This window comes from Episyrphus balteatus, chromosome 1 (genome assembly GCF_945859705.1).
Source record: "Episyrphus balteatus chromosome 1, idEpiBalt1.1, whole genome shotgun sequence".
Classification (NCBI taxonomy): domain Eukaryota; kingdom Metazoa; phylum Arthropoda; class Insecta; order Diptera; family Syrphidae; genus Episyrphus; species Episyrphus balteatus.
Genome location: NC_079134.1, coordinates 100,926,889 through 100,953,329, shown reverse-complemented (window position 1 = coordinate 100,953,329; position 26,441 = coordinate 100,926,889). Strand labels below are relative to the sequence as shown.

The following is a 26,441-nucleotide window of genomic DNA, read 5'->3' as shown; positions in this document are numbered from 1 at the left end:
AGAATTATAATGAATTTCGTAAAATGCTATTACCACTTTTTTCTTATATTGGCAATTACTTAAATCAAAAATTGTTGTTATAAAATTTGAAGAACTAAAAATTATTATATATGTTCGAAAAATCAATCAGCCCTATTCTGCTTATAAAATTCTATCGTATAATTTTTTTCTGTTGTAATTTTGTGCCCTTGAAATAATAATGAAAAGCGAAAACAGTGCAAGATGTTCAAACTTTTTGATTCCGCCGAACGCATTTCCCCGGGAGTTTTCATTCAGAATCTAAAAAAAAAAAAACAAGTAAATACCAACATGGCGATTTTGAATAAGATGTGATAAAACGTTAAAACGGGTATTTTTGCATTATAGTGATTTTATTTTCCTAAAAAGTATTTTATAATATGTTATAGCGAAAATAATAAGAAGGGACCTCTAATTTAGTTGTTGTTTTCAGCAAAACCGCCTCTTTTGGTAGTAAGAGTATTTGATCAGTTAATATTGTATCCCCTTTTCTGCGAATAGAATTCTCACATACTAAAATATATTCTAAATAATTTGATAAATTATCATAAATTGCATTTAAATTTATAGTTTCTACATCATCCATTATGTTGAGTAATGCAATAAAAGTATATTCATTGACGAGTGATCTAGAATTAATATTATTAATGAAACCAAATAAAAATCCAATATTAACAAAAACATACCTCTTTATTGCCAGAACATTATCGTTTACAGCAGTTATTTCGAAATCTCCATGATTTAAAACTTTTTCCGACCGCAAGGCCTGTAATTCTTTATATATGTTCAGGTGGCTATTTGGGATTTCATGTTCACGTTTAACATTCACCAAGGGATACAAGTGAGAAACTGGTAGCCAAGTTTTGTTTCCATTAGAGAAACCGGCGTTTTTGCCGTTATTCCATTGGAACGGAGTTCGACACGGATCTCGAGACATTTTTTCATAAACCGAAGGATTTGAGTTGCAGGCTTGAGGATCCACGGTGTCATTCCAAGAGATCCACACATCAGTCATGCCGATTTCTTCACCTTGATAAGTTACACTGCATCCGGGTAAAACTTTTATAAGCATATTTAACATATCAATTCGATCGATCCCCATGCGTGATCCAACACGATTCTTGTCGTGATTGCCAAGCTAAAAATAAAAAAAAACAGGAATCAGAAATGAATCTAGACTTTTTGAAAGGTTCTGTAATAACTCTTATTTTTTGCCATTTTCAAAAAAGGTCATTAAATAACCTTTATTTAAAAAAAAAAGAAAAAAAAAATCGGTCAAGGTCTGTAGTACAGGAAAGATAGACTTTCCGTGGAACGAAATACAGGAAGCTGATTTTTTCAAATCTGGAAGAAGGGTATTAGAAAAGCTTAAGTCCTGATTTTCGGGAAGCCAACCCCCTGGTAAAAATCTACCATTTTTAAAAACGCTTATTGATCTAGTATCTCCCAAACTATTTGGCTCCTTAAGTTTTCAATTTGGCTATTTTTGGCTCCTTCAAAATTAAAAACTTTTATAACAAAAGTACTTGATTATTGTGATCACGCCTTAAAAGTCTTCGAAGTAGAACTAAACTTCTTCGAAGTAGAATCTGAAGTTCAGAAGAATGTACAAATTTCAAATAATTTTTTGTTTATGTTATCATATATCTAAGTTGATTTGAAGTTGGAAAAAAAATGATAAAAAAAAAAATTAAAAAAAATTGTACAAAATACATTAATATGAGTTTTTATGAACAATTTTTGAAATTGGCGATTTTTGGCTCCAAGATTTCTAAAATTCGGCTCCTTGCCTCTAAAATTCTCTGGCAACACTGGTTGTAGGTAATATAAATATCTTTTATTGTGCATAAACATTTTTTGTGTGCAAATATTACTTTTGAGGTTACCTAGGTATGTCATTTTATTTTATTATTATTTTTTACGGTTTTTTTAATTTTTCTCAGTCGCTTTGATAGCTACATTACTTCAATAGCTCAATATTTCTAAACAATAACATATTATTTTTGCAAAAAAATAAAAAAAGGTGAAGCGTGTAAGTTATGACAAAACAAAAAATTAATGAAGGACATATTTCTCATCATTTAGGTGGTTTGGGCAATTTTCTCAAAAACTGAATTAAAATAGAATCAATGGTAATTTTTTTCGATATCTTGGTACCTATGCCTTTTATTTGTGACAAAAGCCATTTTTCAATATTTAAAAAAAATTAAGTTGTTTTACATATTCATTTTTGAAGAAACTATGTATGTTTCAAAATTTTGAAAAAATAAATAAATTAAAACAAAAATGTAGGTACCTATTTTTTTCTGTTTTTTTTTTTTTTGTTTAAGTGTTAAATTGATTATGCAGTTTCCTTCCCCTAGAAATAAGCATTTTACTTATCAGTTGGACTTAAATTCCAGTCATGTTAATACAAAAAAACAAATTTTTTTTTTCTATTTTGCATTAAAAAAAAGCTAAATTACTTTTTTATAGCCACTATTCAATGGTTATAACATTTTTTGAATGGTAATTTATTAGAAGAATTATTGTAAAATATGACTGATAAAAAAAACGATGGATCCATGAAAATATGATTTATAATGAAAAAAAAACTTTGTTTTGATTTTTCTTAAACTAGTACTTTGAAAAAAAAAAAATCATATTTCCTGAAGAACTGAAAATAACAAAATGACTCTAAGTGACTTTGTTCACAAAACTGCCCATAATCTCGTAAAAGCTCTAACTACATTTTTCTTAATTCTGAGTTATAGAGGGAAATAGTAAATCTAATATCGCAATTTGCATATAAAAATGAAAAAAATCAAAAGTACATTTTGAATTTTCTGACGTATTTGAAGACCTAGTCTAAAAAAATAAATGAGGATAAATCAGAGACATTGCCCTAACTCCAAATATGCAAAAAAAATCGAAATCGAAAATTTTGTAGTTAGGGCTTTTACGAGATTATGGGCAGAATAGTACCTCAAAGATTGTCCTCAATGTTTTTTATTAAAATTAAAAATCATGCCGCAGACATTTTAGCTCCAATTTGTTGATTTCATATGGAATGACTCTAACGTAAAGTTAAAAAAAAAAATTTTTTTCAAAGTTTTGATTTTGAAAATTAATTTTTTTTTTTTTTTTTCACTTCAGATTCTTTGATGTAGTCAGCTTAGAGCAAGCTGTATACTACTATCAGAGGGTTCATCATTAGTGCATGTGTTAGTAGTTAGTAGGACAAAAACAATTAAATACTATCCACATGCACAATATACAATTAATATTAGCTAAAAATGATATACTAACATATTTACAATTTAAAAATCTAATTAAAACATTAACTGACAATCACGTCTGTGGAGCACTGGTTCGAAATAAAGTTTTTAATTTCATCTTGCTCATATTAAAGTCAATATCGTTTAAATTATAAAGTTTGCTCATTCGGTTAAGAGGCTCGTTTATACCATAGTTTGTTCTATGAAAGTCAATATGTAAGAGTTCAAATCTTCGTAGGCGGTGAGATCCTCCCGGATAGTTAAAGCCAAGGCAACCTAATAAGTCAGGAGCGTCAAGTTGGCCATTAATTAATTGATGAAAGAATATAATATCGTTATTGACACGCCTTTGTTGCAAAGTTTGCATGTTTAAAAGTTGAATCCGCTGATCGTAAGGAGGTAAGTTGTAAGGATCTGTCCAAGGTAGACCCTTCAGAGCAAAGCGTATGAAATTATGTTGGATTGATTCTATACGATTCTTATGAACCTCATAAAAAGGACTCCATACTTGGGAAGCGTACTCGAGGTGGGGTCGAACGTAGCAGTTGTATAAAGAAAGTGTGACAAATGGATCGTCAAACTCCTTTGCCCAGCGTTTTACAAATCCAAGCATTGAGCTCGCTTTGTTTACTATGAAATTAATGTGTTCGGTGAATTCTAAGTTTGAACTGAATTGGACACCCAAGTCCTTAAAACTAAATACTCGACAGAGCTTGTGTTGCGATATACAATAATCGAAGGCATTCGGGACTCGTTTTCGAGAGAAAGTAATTGTTTGACATTTGACTGGGTTGAGAGAGAGACCGTTTTTCCCACACCAAACACTAAAACTGTCAATGTCAGCTTGTAGAAGAATCCGGTCATGGTTGTTTTTTATTGTCTTAAAAATCTTCATATCATCGGCGAATATAAGAATTTCACTTGAATTAATGCATGAAGTTACATCATTTATAGCAAGTATAAAAAGAAATGGACCCAGATGGCTTCCCTGGGGTACACCTGAGCGAGCAATAAAGGGGTCAGAAAGACAGTTCCTGAATTTAACTTGATAGGATCTATTCTCAAGGTATGATTCTATCCAGGCTGTAAAAAAAGGCGGAAAACCAAAAGTTTTTAGCTTGAAAGAAATAATTTTATGATTTAATTGATCAAACGCTTTAGAAAAATCAGTGTATATGCAATCAACTTCACTTCCTTTTTCTAAAGCATTTGAACATTTATATAAAAAGGTAAGGAGATTAGTAATAGTTGATTTTTTCCTCATAAAACCATGCTGTTGTTCACATACTAGATTCTTGCTGAAAAATGCTACACTCTCACAAACAACTTTTTCGAAAATCTTCGGAATGCACGATAGTTTTGAAATAGGTCTATAATTCTTTATATCTGTCTTATCACCCTTCTTGAAAATAGGAGTTAGAAATGATGATTTCCAAATGATGGGAAACTTTCCAGATTTGAGGGAAAGTTCAAACAAATACGTTAGGGGCTTAGATAACGAGTTTCTACAGTTTTTCAATAATATTGGAGGAACACCATCTGGTCCAACCGAACAATCATCATTCAACGATGAAAGAATTTCTAAAACAGTACTTTCTAGTACAGGGATATTGTTACAACACGTTTGGGAATAGCTTTGTAGATTTCTAAAAAATATTTCGTCAATTTCAAAAGCCTCATCAACAAAAGATTTACGGAAATTTGTCGCAAAAGCATTGCAAATGTCAAAGGTTTGTTGCATTGGGACGTTTTCATAAATAAAATTTGCAGGGTAGCCATCTGAGTTTTTTTTAGAGTTAACGAGTTTCCAAACAGACTTAGGATCTTTTTTTAAGCTATTTCCTTTCTCAATTAAATAATTGGTGTAAAGTGTTTTCGAAAGAGATTTAAATTCTTCAAACAGAGCGCTATAAGAGGCGTAATCAGTTAGAGATAAGGTTTTTAGGTAAGTTTTCCATGCTTTATTTCGTTTATTTCTCAACGATTTCAGTTCTTTTGTGTACCAAGATTGATTTAAATTCGTATTTTTCATTTTTTTCATGGAAAGAGTATTAATAAGACAATTGTTTAGAATACTATAGAAACTGTTAACAGCTTCATCAATATTAGACAAAGACAATACGTCTGATATTCCAGACCTATATAAGTTTTCGGATAGCAACTCAAAATTTGCTTTTCTGAAATCAAAAAAATAGGAGCAATCAATGTCATTACTGTTTTCAGTAACATGACTGCTACAGTCAAAAAGATTTCCAAGGGTGGATGGTAATTATCTATATTAGTAATTCCAATTCTAGACTCTAGAACAAGGGTACTAATAGCAGAGGAAAATACCAAATCGAGAGTTCGATTTTTAAAGTTTTTAATACAGCTTATTTGCTGTAAGTCAGAATAACTAATTTTATCAAGAAAAGCCAGTTCATTTTGAGAGGAAGTCAACGAAGGTTCTTGGTAAGTTTCGTCTTCCGACGGAATCCATTGAATGTGTGGTAAGTTGAAATCTCCCACAAGTAATATATTGCTGTTGGGGCAAACCAGGTCAAGTACGAAGTCTAAAGCAAAGGAAAGTTCGACATAAACGGATGCTGAACTTTTTGGAGGAATGTATGCGTTTAGAATATAAACAAAATTATTTTCTACAGTAAGTTTTACACAAATTAAATCAATTGATAGTTTAAAAGGGAATGAAATAGAAGAAGAAACAAATTTATTATGTACAGCTATTAAGACACCTCCCCCCAATTCCTTTGAGTTTCCAACATGATGATCCTTTCTATAAACTAAGAACTCTTGGCAAAAAAGTTCCGTGTCCAAAAAACTTGGGTTTAACCAGGTTTCTGTCAGAGCAAAAATATCATGTGGGAATGTTTGAGAATTGACGAAAATGTCAGCGGTTTTGCTACGAAGCCCTCTTACGTTTTGGTAGAAGAGGGTAATCCTACTGAGTTTTTTGATGGAAGATCCTTAGGCAAATTGCGTTTTCTTGTGGAGCAGAATTCCTTAACTAGTGTTCCAGGAGGCCAGTTATTAATATTGCAAATAGAATCGAAATGCAGTGGATTTGTAATTATTTTAAAAGAAGAGATAAAGCTATTGGGTTTACTGATTTTCGTACATTTTATAGAAGTGTTCGATGGTATGCTATTACAAGAGACTAAGTGGGAGATGACATCTTCAGGAGCTGTGTCAGGATCCAAACGTGAAACGAAAATAGTTTTAGGTTTGGAAACAGCCTTGATAAATTTAGGATTGGAAATGGAATTTGTTGTGGAAGTGGTTTCAATGGGCTCAGGAAGTTCTAATGTGTTGGCAGTGTTGGAAAGGTTGGATCTGAGGTTAGTTCTTTTTGGAGGTGGGCCAGAATTTTTAGTATGTGATAAGGAGTCGGCATCTCTACTTCTTTTCTTAACTTTTGAAACATGGTTTTTCTGAATACCTGACCCTGATTGGGCAAGGATGTCTTCATTAACAGAAGAAATTTTATTTTGGTGATTTTCAGAAATTAAATCGGTCATTGAAGTGGAATTATCTACCATTTTGTTGTCTACAGAAAAAGAATTTAAATTTGAAACAGCGATGTTTAAGACATTGAGTAGCTCTTCAAATCCCTTTGAAAGTTTTAAAATGTCTGCTTTAAAAGAAGACATTTTAAAAGCCAATCTTGATATTGTTAATTCGCGGCAGTCAGGGCAATACCAATAGGCGAACTCGGAATTTGCTATTTTTTCGATAAATGCGTTCGTTGAGCCAATACACCTTGGGTGGTAGAGATTACCACAAGGTCCAAAGCACGCAAATAGGCGTATATATATAATAAATAAAATAAAAAAATTTAAAAAAAAAAAAAAAAAAAAACAAACAAATTAAACTTAAAAAAAAAATTAATAAGAAAAAAATAAAATTATTATGGTCGACAGCAGGAGTCGAAACTATTTATTTAATTAAAAAAAAAAAATAATAATAAAAAAAAATGTTTGGTTCCAAGTGGGAATTGAACTCAGAGCACTAAGATCTGAACTCTTAAAACCGCGCGCTTACTAGTTGGGCCACGGAGGATGTAAATTTTTGGAAGAAAATATTTAATATGATGCAAATGAAAAAGAAATAATTAAATTTAAAATGAAAAATAAATAATTATAACATATAAAAATATGATAACGTTAAAAGCTTTGGTTTGTAATGTAGGGGAAGTGCTGTTTTATATAACAAAATAAATACACACTTACTTATGCATGCAAGCAATAAACAAAGACAAAACAAAAAAAAAAAAAATACTAAAAGCTTTGCAATAAAATAAAATTAAAAACTATTCGCTTGAACAACTTTATTAAAATTTTTAATTAATTTTTTTAAAATGGTATAGCATAGTTCTATAGCTATTACCGTTGTTATTTCACTTTGACAAAGTGCAATAAGGCATAATGTGAAAATTCGGAATTATTTCGCTTTCGTAAAGTGAAATAATCACGAAATTTAGAGCTTAGTGGTATTTCACAGCACTGTTTGGACAATAAGATTAAAAATGTATTTGATTAATTCTAAAAATTTTACTTACAACCCAGTTTGCTGTTCGTCCTTTTGGCATTTTGTTAGTCCATGTATTGATAACTTCAGCGTAATCATAAGCATTGGATTCATTTGTTAAAGAACTAATTATCAGAAAGTTGAACGGTATTTGAGCGCCCTCTGTTGTACCATTTCCATAGTATTCCATTACTATATCCACTGAAGACCAGCTTTCAATCATTAGAATTCTGGTGAAATAAATATGTATATTTTCAACAAAAAAAAATTTGTATATGTTAAAAAATAATATAACCTCTCCTCGCCTCCATTTTCAGCTCTGAAATCATCAAGAACTTTGCGCCATTCGTAGACCAACTGAACTGTCTCTGGTTGATTTGTTGTATATATATGGTCTACATAGCCATAGTCGTCTGGATCAGTAACCCAATCATTACGCGGTTCATCAAGATAATTTCCATTGACATCAGCAGCAATTTCAAATACGTGTGGGACAGCATCGACACGAAAGCCTGATACTCCTTTCTTTAGCCAAAACCGCAAGACTTCCTAAGAAATATTATTAAGATGTTAAATTAATGTAAGCAGTGCCCCTATTCTGTAACTTTTATCACTGGGGATAAAATTTTTAAATTTCTTCAAAATCATACATTATAACTCATACATTTTGAACTTGAAAAAATTTGCTCTATTTACGGAAGAAATGGATTTTAGAGACGTCCAAAATGGTTATCGCCATTCATAAAGTTACAAAACAGTTAAACAGGTCTCTTTATAGCATAACTTACATTCATATAGTTCTTAACCTTTGGATTGCGATAGTTCAAATCGGGTTGTTTGTCAACGAACTGATGTAAATAGTATTCTTGACGTTGCTCATTCCATTTCCATGCACTACCACGAAAAACACTGACCCAGTTTGTTGGCGGTTGACGAGTACCATTTACGACTTTGCCGGGATGCCATATGTAGAAGTCTTCAAATTCAGGATCACGAATGATTGATTTCTGAAACCACTCACATTCGTCACTTGAATGGTTGGGTACAAAATCCAAAATGATTTTAATCCCAATTTGTTTGGCTTCTCTGATTAATGCATCAAAGTCATTCATGGTACCAAAAATTGAATCAATTTCCGTAAAATTAGCAACATCATATCCAAAATCAGCCATTGGTGAAGTAAATATAGGCGAAAGCCATGTGGCTGTAATTCCAATTTCCTTTAAATAGGGTAGTGCTTCTCTTATACCTTTAAATAAATTCAATATTATGTACAAAATTATCATTATGGGTGAAAGTCGAACGGAACCAAAAAATTAATTTCATAATGACAAATCTAAAGTTTTATTTGATGATATATTTCCGTATTTCCGTATTTTTTTATTCATTTTGAAGTGAAGAATGTGTGTAACCTACCAATAATCATTAAACCCTCAGATTTTAAATAAAATTTTTATCTTCGTAGTTTCGCGGTTTGGTCCATATATGAATAACCTACATAAACTTGAATAACTTTTTATGCACACATGGAACTTTTAGGGACATTACATTTTTATGCTCTGTACCATTTTTCTGCTCTATGCGAATTATTTCTGGGTATGCAATTTTGTGTGTCCATTGTTCTGAACTAGGTATTTAGTAGTTACAACCCCAGAAGACAGAGCGCAATTCCTTTTCCTTTTTTTTTTTTATTATTTCCTATATAAAAGATATCAAAATACAAAATTTTAAATGCTATTTTATGAAGATGAATAATAAAGTAGAGGAAGTGTACCAATTATGGAATACGCTCCTAATATGAATTAGTGCAATATTCTGAGAACCACTATTTATTTCAATTCAAGCTTTCTTTTCATGCGCATATTCGTTGTTATAATCCTTGTAATTAATAAAAGTTGGTTTTCGTGTAGGCTGTAGGTGCATGACATATTATTGTAAGTTTAATTTTTTTTATATTTTTTATCCTTTCAACTTTCAACATGTAGTCTAAACCGTACGCATAGCTAAAAATTGGAATTTTAAAATGATTTTCACCGAATAACGGGAAAAAACAAGTTTTTTTGTCCAAAGTTTTTTATTTTTTATCATTTTTTCTTCACCAGATAAATTAATGAAATTAATATATATATATATATATATATATATATATATATATATATATATATATATATATATATAATTATATAATATATAGATAAATTTCAATCAATTTTGTAGTCAAAATTTTGAGATAACGGTTAAATAAAGTTCTATATTTCAACACGTTTTTTTATTAATTTAATTGAGCATGCTGATAATATTACATTTAACCCCTTGTAACCCAACATCGTAAATTTTAAAATTAATAATGTCAATCGAAAGGGCTTTAGCTATAATAAAACACGTATTTTTTAAAAATTCAATAAATTCATTATTTGCTTAGTTATTTCGAAATTTACGCAGTAAAAAAAAAGTTTAAATAATTTATTTTTGTATATAAATGCAAAAATTGGAACAAAAAGCTATCTAATATTTATTTTTAGGCGCATTCCTAAAATCCAAAAATAAAACCCCGTTAGTTTATGCACGAAAAATATTTTTTCCGAATTTCGTAGTTTGTACATAAATTTGCTTGTTTTCCAAAAAAGCCGAACTTTCAACATTAACTGCCAATTAAAAACTATTGGTGATATTTATTAGAAATATGGCGCATTATTTCGATAAAGCAATTCTTAAAGATTGTGTATGAAGCTTTAAAAGAATAAAAATATGTTTTTCACAGCTTTTGGGCGATCTTTTTAGGTTTGTTACAGAAATGTCACATGGGGCTACAAGGGGTTAATTTGATGTAATCACACATAACTGTACATTAACTACAAGCTACATAATGTTAAATTTAAAAAATTCAGAAATACCTCAAAACACCTGTGGAGATCTGTTGCCCATGACTTGACTAGCCACCGGTGTGGGAAGTACCCATAGCCGTATTTAAAGGAGGCGTTATGGGGTTTGACCCCCCCCCCCCCCGATATTTTTTTTCAGAAAATGAAAAGATATATTATAAACAAATACAAGTCTAATGTATGCAGCACTAAATGGTTTGTTTTTGTATTTTAGTGATTTGATTACCTATATGCAAATCTCCCTTCTCTAACAATTTTGTATCGTTAAATAAGCTGTCCATGAAGTTTTTATAAGGGAAAACAAAAAAATTTTTGTCAAAAAAACGAGTTTTTGCCTCTTTGACAATTTTCTTAAGCACCACGTTAACACCTTAAACTGCTCTTTTAATTACCCTTTATAAACTACAAGTAGGTATTTATGCCAGTTTTTTGGTGCCGATACTAAACTATACTTTTTCAAAGGGTTTCGGTGTGCCAAACTCGAATCCAAAGACAGACATATACGATCACATCTCGTTTTTGAAATATTACCGTTAAATCTATTTAAATCTTTCCGACGTCTTTTCTACTGTCCGAAATATCTTCAGTTGCTTGTTACCCATTTTTGTTCTATGTTGAGCTTAAATCCAGTATATAAGGGAAAATAAATGTATCAATTAATTCAGAGAGTGTAGTAGGTACCTACATATGTACAAAATTTCGTTATTTTTTTGTTTCAAATTATAAAATTAAACAATTTCCGTTTATTGTTAAATTTCAAAGTGAAGTATAATTAGCTCTTTCCAAACAACTTGGATTATTTAAAATTTTTGTTTTTATGTATTCTACTACAAAATTTCAGTGCGAGAAAAAGTCCATTTTTCAATGTTTTATATATAAAAGTGAATGAAATAATTTTTTGTATAAAGCCTAATGGGGACTTTTCACGAGTCGATTTTTGCCGTGCGGCGAAGCTTTCCGACTCGTGTGAACGTAAGTCGCAGGCGACTAAAGTGAAATCCCCATAGAAAAATCCTGGTCGACCGACATATCGTGCGACTAAAATCGACTCGTGAAAAGTGGGCATAAGAATGGTTCAAACAAATTTTCTTGCTCGCTACCGCTCGCAATTTATATCAACCAACTTATCACTCTTTGAACAAATTTAAATTAGGAATATGACTGAATTTTCGGTCATTTTTAAATTCGTTTACGGTTAGCAGAACTATTTTAAACTTTTAACTACGAATCGCTCTCCCAAAAAATACTTAAAAAGGATATTGGCATGTTTTTCTTTTTTTTTCACTTCAGATTCTTTGATGTAGTAAGCTTAGAACAAGCTTTTATCTACGAACAGAGGCTCGACATAAGTGCATGTTAGTGGTTAGTAAACAAAAATACAACCTCTCACATGCACAATATAAAACAAAATAATTACGAACAAATTTACAAGTTATACAATTATAAGTACAGAAAATCCAACATACCTATATAATTTTTTTCGCTTCGACATAGTTCTTATGACCATTTGCTTTAGCGGGATTAAGAATCGATTGCAGTATATGTAGTTCATACTAAGTATTGTGATTCCTAAAAAAAATTTGTTTGGTATGCGCTAACCACTCCCCCCCAAAAGATTGATATTTTTGCTTTTTTGATGAAAACTGACATGGGCGGTATAAATATTTTGAAAAAAAAGATTGATTTCTTGCTTTTTTTGATGAAAATTGATTGGGTTCAAAAAATTCTAGCTCTTTTTGTAGATGTCGTGCAGACATGGTTGATATGAATATTTTGAGCTGAAACGATAGGCTTTCAGATGGTATAAAATTCATATAAAAAAATGGATTTAATGGTGTTAGAAAAAAAAAGTTTAATTTTTTCACTTTTTTCATTAAAAGTCATTGTTTTCAATAAATTATTTGTATACCTTTTACGAATTGTTATAATCTTAGTATGGCTTTATTCTTTAGCAAAAATATTAAACTTTTTAATGGCGTAATTTTTTTGTAAGCTTTTCATATAAAAAATTGATATAATGAGAAAAGAAAAAAATAGGTATTTGTTTTAGCTTTTTCCTGAAAATTATGATAGGATTCAAAAAGTTATTCCGTTTTTCAACAAATCATACTTCATACAGATATAAAAATGTTAGGTTTTAATCTTTAGCTTAAGTACTTTACTATAAGATTTATTATCTTATAATTTAGCTTACAAGTAAGTTGAGTTTTAAGTAATGTTTAGATAATTTTTTTTAACAAATGTACACGACCTGTTTTCTTATGACGTTATCACGTAAAATCATCGTCCGTAAACCGGCCTTACAGACAACTACTTTTTTATTTATTGAATAAATTGTGATATTTTTTAAGTTTTTTTTTTGGTTTTTAAGTAGCCTTAAGTACCTATTTTAATAAATCTGAATTCAAAAAACTGAATAAAATTTGATTTTTTGTGTTTAAAAATCAGTTTGTATATTGGTATTCCATAATCGGTACACTTTCTCTATATATTTTGTGATATCCTGCTCTTTAGCGATTTAACCCCATTCTGTTGGTTAAAGAGTAAAGGTGTCTATGCCATAAATAACTATGCAACATAAATGGTTTTAACATTTTACATATATCTTAGGTCTAACAACTAACTCGTTAAAGTGACTACCAAAAAATTCGAAGCATGCAAAACCTGGCTACTGAGTTCTGAATCTTTTGTCGGACTCAATCTTTTTTGTTGCCACATGTTGTTTATTCTGTTAATTTTTCTTTTATCCGAATTCATGCTTGTCTTGTTTGATTATAACTTGGTTGAACTGATCTGTTTTTATGTTTATTATATTGTTAAAAGATACAATATATTCGCTTTAGGGTTTAATATATTTGCCATTAGGTGTTACGTATTTGATTTTGGGTCAAATAAATATAGGTATAGATAATATAGATTGCCGTGAAAATTTCAAAAGCAAGATATACCTACCTATATACTACATATCTACATGTATGTCAATTGTTATGATTAGTATAAGAGAAATATGTCTTAAAAACAGTGGGATTAAAATACCACTAAACAATTTAACACAATTTGTAAGCTTAAAAAAATGGTTCAAGTTACCTGTCAAATCTCCAATACCGTCACCATCACTATCCTTGAATGACCTTGGATAGATTTGATAAAATGATGCTGTTTTCCACCAGTCATTTTGGTCATTTTGCAAATCATCTCCGTTAGAAATAAATTCTAACTCAAAGCCGGATGGAAAGTTTGGAAAAACACCACCCGAAACAAATGGTATAAGAAATATTAATTTAAAAAGTACACTCTCACGCACCATCTTAAAATTTGCCTACAATCGAGACCAAAAGTAATTTATAAATAAAAGCAAGTTGTCGATTTATTTTGATGTAACTATGCCACTATGTATACTGAAGACAAATCAAAACAAAAAACAAATCACAACATTAACAGAACCTTATCTCTAACTGCGGTTACAGTATATTAAAATCGCACAGAATCATAATAATGGCTAATAGAACTTATTATCACAAATTCATTTGATACGAACTATTTCCAACAAAGAAATGACGTTTGGTACACAAGTATTTATTATAATCTTTGTTTGTTTTGAATGCGTCTCACTCACTTTTTCAATTGAATACAAAAATAAAGATACAAAAAAAATCTATTTTGAGAGTGACTAAACTGATCAGTGCTGTCGTTTCAAAAATTTCAAGAGTAGTGAAAGGTAGGTAATTTCGAAAATTGAAAATTTTGGCAAGAGCAATAAAACATTCACATAATAAAAAAAAACTGTTTTTTAAATATAAGCAACGTACTACTACTACTACATTTATTAGGTACTAGATTTACTGCCCGAGTAAATGCGAAATCGAAATGCATTGATTTCGTTCAAATTTGTTCCATTGACGCGAGATTAAAAATCTGAGATGTCGTTATACCTCCTCTTCATTTTTCCCACTAATATCTATAAAACACTAGTCTTTACGTAATTGTTTGCTCCGATTGAGGATGTCCTCGATTTTTGTCTTGTTCTTTAGGTATATAGCATGCCTCTCAGCCACAGATGAAAACCATCATGTCGTATGGGTGCATGAGCTAAGTCTAAGTCGTAAAACTAAGCTAGTACACAATTTTCTCGTTTTCGCTTTTTGTTCTCTAGTTATAACGGTTTTTATGTTTTTGAACCTTCTTTCTTATAAATTGCTTTATTTTTGAAACTACCTACAACATATTTTAAAATATTTAGTTTAATCGATCAAGAATTGAGTAGGTCAGGTCTTATCAACACGCATCTGAATCAAACAAAAATAAACTTCTAAACAGGACAGAAACATATTTCCAAAACTGCGCCTATTAAACACCAAACTATCTTTTATAAAATGGCCCTTTACTCAAAACTACCTTTATTTCGCTTTCGATAGCTGCTTTTGGAAATCAGCTCCTCAATTATTAGTTGTTCAATTTGGCCTTGAACTTTTTTCTTTTCATTTTAGGCTAGAAGCGCACTTGCAGCTTTATAGTGCTGCTCATTCACCAGTTGAACGCTGCATAATCAATCAACAAAATAAATCAACACATGGGTACAAAACATCAAGGTATACCTAATCTGTCTTTCTCAAAAATTAGAAGTGAAACAGTATCGTGGGTCTCTTGCACCTATAGAAAATTGCTGAACTATTTAGTTGAAAGTCGGCAATCGTATGTAACAAAGATTCTGTGTGATCCAAAACTAATGGTCATATAATTCACTCTGGGTTTAGTTTGGATTGAAGTGAATTTTAAATCCAATCAATTAAATCTGAATTTCATAAATCCAAGCATTTAATTTTTTGTTGTTCACTCAAAATAAATTAGGTATGTGGTTTCTCAATTTCTTTTTTGTTCAAAAAAAGGAAAGGCCCCCTTAGTCTCTAAATAATACAATTTAATTTTTTTTGCATTTTTTTTAAAGAGTGAGTTAACAGTTTCAGATCAATAAATAAAAATAAATGAACTTAACTATAATTTTTTTTCGATAGAAGGCTAGAAATCGAAAAAACACAGTTTTCGCATCCACCTCTCTTTGGGGCCGGTTATAGCGATCAGGAAAATGAATCAGGAAAAATTTTCAAACAGATATTTTGTGATGGGTTGATTTGATTTGAAACACAAATGATATACCAATCGATTATTATAAATGACTCAAAGAATTTTTTCCGAAAAGAAAATTTTACAAAAAATTTTTTCGTGCCAGTTGATTGACATTTGAAACCAAATGAAACAAATCGTTCCCATGAAGTGTTTCAAATTTTTCCTGTTCCACTGCATACGAAAAATGTTTTCGTGTGTTTTTCAATCAGGAAGAGAAGAGACTAGGTATATTTCGTGTGTTTCAACTGACGTCAATTTTCCTGATCGCAATAAACGAGCACCAGGAAAAAATTATTCAATTTCATACTGTTTCTTTTTTCCGGATGCATTTTCCTGATCGCTATAACCGACGCACATAGGAGTATTTCGATAAAAAAAACCTGGACAAAATTATTTTTTGAAGTAAAACAATTTATTTTTGCTAGAAATTTTTATTTATGCAATGAAAGGCGGTTTTTTGTAAGTAAGTTGAAAAACTTTAAAAACGGATGTGATAAGAAAAACTAAAAAATAGTATGAAATTTTATACACCCAAAATGTGAAAAATTAAAATATCTAAAATATTAGTAGTCTGGCCAAATTAGACTAAAATAAGGGGGTGAGGTAACATTAATTCCCAGCAAGCTGAAATTTGGTAGGATTGTTGGAAACACCATCATAAATTAAATCTAAAAAGTCCTCATCGATCCGAGACCTGGAAAAAAATTTACTTGAGGTCAAAGGTCACAAAAACTGGTTTTTCACGATTTTCTGCAAAACGGTAAGTCTTATCAAAAAATTTTCAATGCAAGAATTGTAGACCAGATTATTATATAAAAAGTTTGAAATCTGTTTTTTGATGCAAAATGTGAAAAGAGTATTTTATGAAAAATTTTAAACACATTCATTCGTGGTTGCAGTGAACGAAAACATAAGATGATAAAATTTAAAATACACTGAACGAAAAAAAGCCAATATTTTATGAACTGGTTACGATAAAACTTTTTTCTTTCCGTTTTTAGAACAGTCATAAGTGTAGCTATCAACCGTTTTCCATTCTCTATCGGACACCCTGTATACATTCAGACCTATTCTAAACAAAAATTCCCAGGGAAATGGTTTCGGGAGAAGGGCCCCAATCAGAAAAGTGGTGAAAATTTTAATTTTTTTTTTGCTCTCCTCATATTCTTAACCATCGAAGAACGAAATTCAAGCTAAAAAAATAATGAGATTTCAAGAAGTTTTCAGTTGGGAGTTCTTTTTTCAGAATAGGCCTGATTATGACGATTACAACTCAACTTCAACTTTTTGAATCGTTATACCTAAGAAACGGTGGGTCTTAGGAAAAAAAGTGTCATGACACTTTTTATATATAATAATCTGGTCTACAATTCTTGCATGGAAATTTTTTTGATAAGACTTACCATATTGGTGAAATCGTGAAAAACCAGTTTTTGTGACCTTTGACCACAAGTAAATTTTTTTCCAGGTCTCGGATCGATGAGGACTTTTAAGATTTAATTTATGAGGGTGTTTCCAACAATCCTACCAAATTTCAGCTTGCTGGGAATTAATGTAACTTCGGATGTCTAAATTGACATTCTAAAAAGAAACAATTGTGGTTTTTAGACTTAGTGAATCCAAATGCATCAACTACAATAACAAAAATTTCTGGGAAATGTCAACAACCAGTAAAAAAAACGTAGGGCGTATGAGTGTTTTTTACTCAAAGTGAAAATTTCATTCGTAAATTATTTTGTTAATCGCAAAAATTCGCACCCAAATTTTTGATATTAAATTAAAAGAATAGTCAAAGTTATCATGAATCTATGTATCGAAGTAGAATAGAAGGGTATACTATAACAAGGCAATTAGACTTTAAAAAAAGCAACAAAAATATCTTTATGTGACAGACTCTTTTCTCACTGTCATTTAATTGAACAAAAAACATTTAATATTCCCAAAATTCATTTGAAAATTGTATGTTTAAAAGAACAATCGCTCACAATCAATCTCCTAACAATACTCACCATATCACCAAAAATTACAAAAACAATTCCAGAAAATAAACAGCTGGCTTTGAACTTGTTTTGTCACACCAAACACTTTACCACAAAAAAAAGGAGTGCATCTTATGAGCCTATGTATATTAACCATCCGCTTTGTAAAAAATTTACTAGAAAATCGACTGCCATTCCATTTTGTATCATCTGTTCCGTTCCAGTTGGGTTCTCCTCTTTTTTATATACCAGCAATCCTAATTTTCACTCATACTCATTAAAAAATATTCTAGTAGTAAATATGAAATAGTAAAAGCTAATAGTAATTTTTTCCTTCCTAGCACCCATTCATTCTGCTTATAATTGTTCTGATCCAATTTTTTCTTCTAAAAACTGGTTTGGCATTGGTGTTTCAGAGCCGACTGTTTAAAACCAAGCAGGCATGTTGAAGATTTCACTCGTTCCTTAAAATTTTGATTTCCGATCTATCAAAATTTGGGTCTTTAAATTTTAAATTTGGTTAATCGCTCTTTTAAAGTTCAAGCATTTTACAAAACAAATTAACCATACATCTTTCGTTTTTATGTGAGGCAAATTTAATTTTTTTTGTAGCATACCCTCCAAATGGAACAGAATAGTACTATAGAAGCATTTCGACAGCAGAGGAACTGATTCCTACTTGCAGTGGGTAGCAGTTGCAGCTAAGGCACACAGCAGTCTGGCCCTTTGTCGCAACTGTTTCCCGCGATAGACCCATGTGTTAATACATATGGATGTGCACTGTGCATAGGAGATAGGAGATAAACATTTTTGTTTGAAAATAAAATACAAATAGAGATATAATGGCATGATATACAAAATCCCTTTACGTAAATATTGACTTTGTGAAGAATGTTAAATATACAAATCAGAAGGGACGCATTTATTTAATTTAACGTCCCAAGGCTTAAAATAACAAACATTTTATTGGTAGATTGATTTGAAGATCACGTTCATCCGGAAACAAATCAGTGTTTTTTCGTTAAGGCTTGGCCACGCCGGAAAGGTAGAGTCGGTTGTGGTAAGTGTGCGCACTCTTGACTTTGAAGAAGGATAACACGCAAATTATAGGATGAACATCTAGGAACTTGATTGATTATAATCAATCAAACGATAGTTTAGTTACTATTTTCATTCGAATAGCTTTTTCATTCAAATTTTGAATGAAAAAACTATGGTATAAAAAAACTATTTGAAATGAAAAAACTATCGAATAAAAAACTACCGAATGAAAAAATTATTCGAATGAAAATAGTTACTAAATGAATGAATGAATGAATGATTTAAAACTACCGAATGAATGAATATTTTACAACTTTCGATAGTTTGATAGTTTTTATTCGATAGTTCCCATCACTACTTGAAATGTACCGATATCGTTAACAATATCGAAAGAAAGCACTTACGATCTCATTATCTGTCAAATAAATTTTCTCAGTTTTATCCATTATTTGTATGTTAGTTAAGGGGTTATATCTAGTTGTAAGTGCAAAAAAAACCTTCTTTTTTGTGGATTTTTTGTAAAGAGGCATTTAATTATATAAACATAAAGAATACATATCCCTATAGCAAATTTAATGTATGAAAAGCATTCGCTGTGTATTTAAAAAAATATTGGGTTCCGTTATTTTTGTAGTAGATCTCCTAGACGACCTCCAAAAAAAATGTGTCTGGCGGTGAGCACGATTACTTCGGAACGGCTTGACCGATCGGCTTGAAATTTTTACTGAATTTTCTTTGATACTTTTGTCAGGTAATGAACGAAGGAAAAAGGTTTTTGACAATAATTGGATTTTTTATGCCATTTTAAAGTGTCAATTTTCGTGAAAAAAACGATTTTTGTCTTTGAGAAGCCGCCATTTTGTCAAAAATCAAAATTTTGACTATTCCTTCGTTCATTACCTGCATTTGTCTATCCTGGAAATGAATATTTTGGATTTTTCAATTTTGGGTGATTTGTATCAGAGATATCTTGCTCACCGCCAGACAGCTTTTTTTGGAGGTCGTCTAGGAGATCTACTACAAAAATAACGGAACCCAATATTTTTCTTAATACACAGCGAATTATTTTTATACATTAAATTTGCTATATGTACATGTATTCTTTATGTTTGTATAATGAAATGCGTCTTCACAAAAAATCCGCAAAAAAGAACGTTTTTTCGCACTTACAACTAGATATAACCCCTTAAAAAAAATTGTATGTTATCTCAAAAACTGAATCATAGGTGAATTAAAATCCCACGGTACCGTACAACCCTCATCTAATCCAGTGTTTTTCAAAGTGGTAGGGGGGTCGCGGCTCCGAGCCAAATATTGATACCGAAAAATAAATAAAATTAAAAAAAAAAACAAAATGCAAAAAATAATAAAAAAAAAATAAAACAAAAAACAAAAAAATTCTAAATGCGACAAATGCGCTTGTTTGTTTATTAGTAAACTAGCTCACCCGACGGACTTCGTTCCGCATTTTTTAGTATTTATTTCCAATAGTTGGCTTTGTAATGTGTTAACCTTTTCCAATACAAAAAAATCGGGTCACAACTTGATATATGGAGCACAAACATAAAATTGTATGAAGTATTAAAAAAGCAAACCGTTTGTTTGACAGCTATTATAATTTTAATTGGAATGTGTACGAAGTTTCATTAAAATATTATTATTAAGGTATAACTACATAAATCTTCATGGGAAAGCAAAATGGTGCTATGTCCTTAACAGATCCTATTGAGTTACAATAGTTTTGCTTTCCCAGGCGATATGTATGTTGCATGCATGCCACTGTTTTTTTTCTGTTTGGCAATGGTTTTTTGCGTCAAATAGTAAAAAAAAAATGTTTTTAAAAACAAAATCTTATGTGCCTCGAACTCCTTTCAATCACTTGCAATCGCTAATAAAATTTGATATTTTTTGGCTATTTAGGAAATTCAAAAAGTAGCGATCTTTCTTTGTAAATTAAAAAGAAAAAATGAAAAGATTTCGTCTTAATTCTATGCATACGTCTAAATATTAAAACATTTTCTTAAAAAGATTAAACCATTTTAAATTAATGCGGAAATTGTATTAATGAATTGGTAGTTGAAACAACTTAAACAAATTTTAAGTTTCAGTTTATCATACCAATTTTCAACTGTGAGATAGCTTAGTGGTAAACAATTTTATTTGAGGAAATAACATTTTAAAGAGTTAAATCATGTTTGTTTTGTTAGCCTTGTATATAAGCTCTTTGCACCCCAAATATTGAATTTGCTCATAACTTGACAGTAGCGCCATGTACCAGGTCCAACTATAAAACAAAACCTGTTATCAAACGCAAAAAATTTCATAAAAGTCTATACAGCCGTCGGACTCCAAATATGGAATTTAACTATAACTTGACAACAGCGTCGAGTCTTTCGAACTCCAAATATCGAATATTTGCCTATAATTTGAAAAAAGCGCCACCTACCGCATACAATTATAATTTACAAAACATGGATGGACCTTATCACACAAACGAACTTTCACAAAAATCTGTCAAGTCTTTTGGACTCCAAATATGAATTTTGTCTCTACATACTTCGGCAACAGCGCCACCTACCGGGTCCAATTTATGAAACAAAACATGTTTCGAATGAATTTTATCAGACACAAAAAATTTCACAAAAATCTGTCCAGTCGTTCGTTCAAAATATGCAATTTTCCTAAGACTTGACAACAGTTCCAACTACTGGGTCTAATCATGAAACAAAACTTGTCTCGAATGACACAAAATTTCACAAAAATCTGTCCAGTTATTGGACCCCAAATTTGGAATTTTCCACTAACTTGACAGCAGCGCCACCTACCGGGCCCAATTATAAAATAAAACCTGTTTCGGATGGACCTTTTCACATACATTTCACACAAAATTTCAGAAAAATCTGTCTAGTCGTTTAGGAGTAGGGTCACAAACAAACGCACAGGAGAAATATATATAATAGATACAAACCATAACTCTGATTGATGGTGTCATCATACACACACACTTTTCTGGTTTCACCATATGTGGATTTAATGTCACAAGACGAATAATTATTTGTTTCACTCAAATCAGGTTTTTTTAATTATTTTGAAAGCTTTACAAATTAAGCTTAGTTAAAATTTTTAAAAAGCGAGAGTGTTTTTTTACTCGTACAAATTGACAGCTATGTAAAGATGCGAGAAAAGGTATTTTTTTTTTATACAAACCATCTACACGTTAATACCTTTCAAACAAAAAAAAAATTACCAAAATCGGACAAGCCAAACGCGAGTTTATCGGCCACACACACACTAAATGAACTCATTTTTATATATAAGATGTTGAAATCTTGGATTGATCTTTGACACTTTAACGATTAAATCGTTTTCCAAGTTAAGTCTGTTTCTCTTCTTAGTTTTAATGTCCATCATTGAAGAGAATGTGACTTCACATAGGTATGAAGTGGCAAAGGGCTCTAACAACCGCAAAGCTTCGTTTGCCAGCTCAGGATATTCTCCTCTTCTCTAAATCCAGAAGCTGTCAACTGTTTTTAAATAGAATTCCATTTTTAACATGTCATCTTTCAGTTTTTCAGGTAGAAGAGCAAGTTCAACCGAATTTTAATCCATTTTTGTTCATGTTCACTTCCAGAATCAACTTCTGCAAAGTAACTCAAAAGCTTTCTCTCCAACTTTGATAAACTCTGTACCATGAGAGGAATATGGGAGCTAACAAATTTCGATTCTTCCGATGAATTTTCTTCAAGAATCTTTTGAACAACGCAGGGAAAAGAATCAAATTTGCTTGCTTGTAGAGACACTGACCATAACCGAAATTTTCTAAGGAATCCTCTGATTTTGTCTTTTGCAGTCTAATCAATAGCATACTACCTCTTGTTTTCCATCATCAGCATTCGACCGTGCTATATGGGTACAGCGGATACTTTAGTGCACACATACGATACAATTATCGAATGCGATTCAAATTTTGTACGATAACACTGGCCAACAATTTTTAACTTTTTAAAATTTTCCAGAAAGATTTATATCACATTTTATAGATTTGGGTTCAGTAAGCTCAAAAATTATATTGGTTTCTTTCTAGCAGCTCTATTTTTCGAAATATTTAATTTTTCATATTTGGGGAAATGTTCATACTAATTTTTAAGTTTTTCTTATTTTGAGCGTTTATTTATATTTTCCAGAAAAATTTATATTAATCTCAATGTATTTGGGGTCAGTAAACCTAAAAATCACATCAATTTTTTTCTAGCAGCCCAATTTTTGGAAATATTTTAGTTTTCCACATTTTGGGGGTAATTTCGTACTTATTTTAAAGTTATGCTCATTTTAACTGTTTATTAACATTTTCCAGAAATTTTCTTATCGAACCTAATGCATATGGGTTCACTAAGCCTAAAAATCACAATGGTTGCTTTCTAGGAGCTCTATTTTTTTAGATGTTTTAATTTTTCACATTTTTGGGGTAGTTTCATACTATTTTTTTTAGATTTTATTATTACAAGCGTTTTTAAATTGTTTTTGGAAAAATTTGTTTCGAATGTAATGTATTTCGCTTCAGTAAGTAAAATAAAAACACAAAAACAAATTAAAAGATAAAAAAACAAATTAAAAAAAAAAATTTTACAAACAATAATTGTATGAATTTCTATTCCTTTTCATATCATGTATGAATAATTTAAAAACTAGAGCTGCTAGAAACAAACTAATGTTATTTTTGGAATCAGCACCCTAAATTTAGTCAACTTAAAAAAGTGATTTTTTAAAAAAGTCTCCACAGACTCATCAAACCGGAGGTGCACTTCTGAAACTTTAAGTTGCAATAAAAAATGACTGGGTGAAGCTACAAAATTAATTTTTGCGCAACAAATTAGCATTTAATTGGCTACAATTTTGCGCATCAAAAAATATTAATTTTCCTACTTTCGTCCGCTAACTTCAGTCTTATTTTAGCGGAATTTTGAATAACAAAAAAAACTGTTCAAGCTACAAAAACCAAGTTTATGTAATTGAAAAGCATTTAAAAAGCTACAAATTTGGAGGTCAACTAAACTCATTAATTTCAATCATTTCAGATTTTGTCCGCTAACTTCAGACTTATTTTAGCGGAAAATTCAATATTTCAAAAACTATGCGAGCTACAAATTTTTGGTTTGCGCAACAAATTAGCATTTAACTAGCTAATAAAAAAGAAAAAAAAAGAAGTAGCATTTTAAAGAAAAAAGAAAGAAAATACTTAGATTAATAAAAAAAGAAAAGAGAAAGAAATATCATTATAATAAACTAAAACGTAAAATCCAGTCAATATTGGATATCTAAATAGTCAAAGTGAAATTTTCATTATCAACTTGAAATTGAAAAATGTCACAATGATTTTTGATAATAATATCCAAATTGATATTTTAATTGTTGGACGGCTATTATCACTCAAAAATGTTAATTTGATAGCTGTTATTATCAAATTTTATTTTCTGTGTACCATAACTTTTAAAGGTTTTTCGGCACTTAGTTTGCAACTGTAATAATAATATACGGGTTCACAGATGAAAAAGAGGTAGGTATTACTTGATTTTAGGATTTTTGGAATCAGCATTAAAAAATACCTTGAAATCATGTATCATATGTGTATGTATAGGTAATACCATTGTCTATTTTTGAAAATCTTGAAACTCGCAGCTTGCTGACATGAGATTTTTCTAGACTTTTGAGGTAGGTAAGTTATAGAATACCAAAACGAAGATATTGAGCAAAAAAATTCTATTAGCATTTGTTAATTCTTTGACTTTGGTTCTGATTTCTTGCTTATTCTTTACCTCCGTTTAGTTTTGATTTAAATTCTTATTATTTTCTTGTTATAAATATGTCTATATTTCTATGAACAAACTGTTCTAATCAAAAATTTATTATTTTTTAAGTAATTTATAAATTTTTTTACAAACAAAAATTTCAAAGATCAGAACAAAAAAAAACAGTTTTTTAAAAAGTAAATATGTATACAGTTAGAGATGATTATATTATATAAAACAACTATGTTGCAGCCGTTACAGCATTCATTCTAAGGTTAAACCCTTATCTATTTGACTGGGCTATTTTCAAAGTAAGAGGCAGTGTCATATTTTATTTCATGCGTCAGAGGGGTATAACGAAAAATTAATTTCTTTATTTGTTGCTGTAAGACATCTTAAAGTCGAGAATCGAGATATTCTCAAAAAAGGATATTTTTGGCTGTCATCGCACCGGTTTTACTTGCGTTCATTTATGAATTCCTCGGATATTTTTATTGATAGGCTTAGTTTTTTCTTTAAAATGCCGGAATAATTAAGGGCTATAAAATAGCTACAAAAATGTTAATCATAACATAAGCTTTTTTCGAAATAATAACCTAAATGTGTTTTTAACGACTAGAATTTGACTTCAACTGGCTGCCATTTTGTATTTACTCACTTTAATACAGTTACGGCCATATTATTCACTAGTTTAAAAAATACATCTGGATGTAAAGAAATTGAAATTTCAAAAATAAATCCAAATCTATGATATTCACTATCACACAGAGAAAAAATAGTCATTTTTAACTATTTTTTAACTATTTTCATAGTTAAAATCGCGATAACTATTTTGGATTTTTTGACATTTGACAATTTTACATTCAGATGGATTTTTTTAACTAGTGAATAATATGGCCGTTAAATTACATTTAAACGATAGACAATATGTATTATAACGAAGACAATGCATATTCATTTTAGAAGCAAAATATCAAAAAATGCATTTTAGTGAGTAACTCCGCTTAAAGTAATGATCAGTTGGTGAGAAATTGGGTTTATGTGTATACCCCTATCGATCCATGAAATAAAAAATGACAGTGCTCCAGCGCGCATGATCAAAATATGCTTTGACTGGAATAAGATATCCGTTGTTGCGTCACACAATTTAAAGACCTTTCCAAAATTACTAACTTTTTTTTAAATCACTCTCACCCAAAATGTGTTGCCAGCTCTTAAGCTATGATTACACGGTCAACGAAATCGGTCAACGCTTTAAATCTGACGTAATAATGACGTCACAATCTGTCCCAACACAGAGAAAAAACAACTTAACTTTGGAATGATTTTGCGTTGAAGAAGAAAATTTTAAAATCAAAGTAAAACATTTTTAAATCAAAGTTGTTTCAACTTTGAAAAAAAGCATCCATTTATAAAAAAAAAAAATAAAGGAAAAAATTGGCAGCCGCTGAGGATCGATCCTACAACTCTTAGGTCACTAGGCGAATGCTTTACCAGTTACCACTGTGCTATCTCACTGTTGGAAATTAAAGTGATAAAATGCTACAAAACAAAAGTTGAAGTCCGACAGAAATAAAAATATTTCTTATGTTGTTTCAATTTTAATTTAAAGATATTTCATGTTAGTTTTTTCAACATTAAATCAACGTTGAAAATATTACATTTTACGTTGCGGTTTTTCCCTCAGTGAAGAGTGTCACGTCGTGTGATCGTCAACGAAAATTGCTGTCATTGCGTTGACGGGTCCGATGACACTCGCGTTGACACACATTTTTGGGTTCAACGCATTGACTATTTTCGATGACCGTGTAATCTCTCTATCAATGCCAT

At 30.5% G+C, this 26,441-nt stretch overlaps 1 protein-coding gene across 2 annotated transcripts; it reads right to left on the bottom strand.

Annotated features, from left to right (window-relative positions):
* Positions 1-350: 350 nt before the first annotated feature.
* Positions 351-14,286, bottom strand: LOC129920169 (maltase A3-like). Of its 2 annotated transcripts, XM_056001406.1 has the most exons (7): positions 14,126-14,286; positions 13,769-14,000; positions 8,588-9,048; positions 8,095-8,348; positions 7,831-8,029; positions 705-1,156; positions 351-647 (listed from the first exon to the last, which is right to left on the bottom strand). In XM_056001406.1, the coding sequence occupies exons 2-7, from the start codon at positions 13,986-13,988 to the stop codon at positions 392-394; spliced, it is 1,842 nt and encodes a 613-aa protein (XP_055857381.1). In that variant the 5' UTR covers positions 13,989-14,000; positions 14,126-14,286; the 3' UTR covers positions 351-391. The 2 variants fall into 2 exon arrangements, with proteins under 2 accessions (XP_055857381.1, XP_055857371.1); XM_056001396.1 differs by having other exon boundaries at positions 13,769-14,286.
* Positions 14,287-26,441: the final 12,155 nt, after the last annotated feature.

Excerpts from the sequence above, each read along its gene's own strand:
- LOC129920169 (XM_056001396.1), bottom strand. The coding sequence starts at position 13,988 with ATGGTGCGTGAGAGTGTACTTTTTAAATTAATATTTCTTATACCATTT. Across the intron at positions 9,049-13,768 it reads CGGTATTGGAGATTTGACAG|GTATAAGAGAAGCACTACCC; the intron begins GTAACTTGAACC and ends ATTTATTTAAAG. Across the intron at positions 8,030-8,094 it reads GAAAATGGAGGCGAGGAGAG|AATTCTAATGATTGAAAGCT; the intron begins GTTATATTATTT and ends TTATTTCACCAG.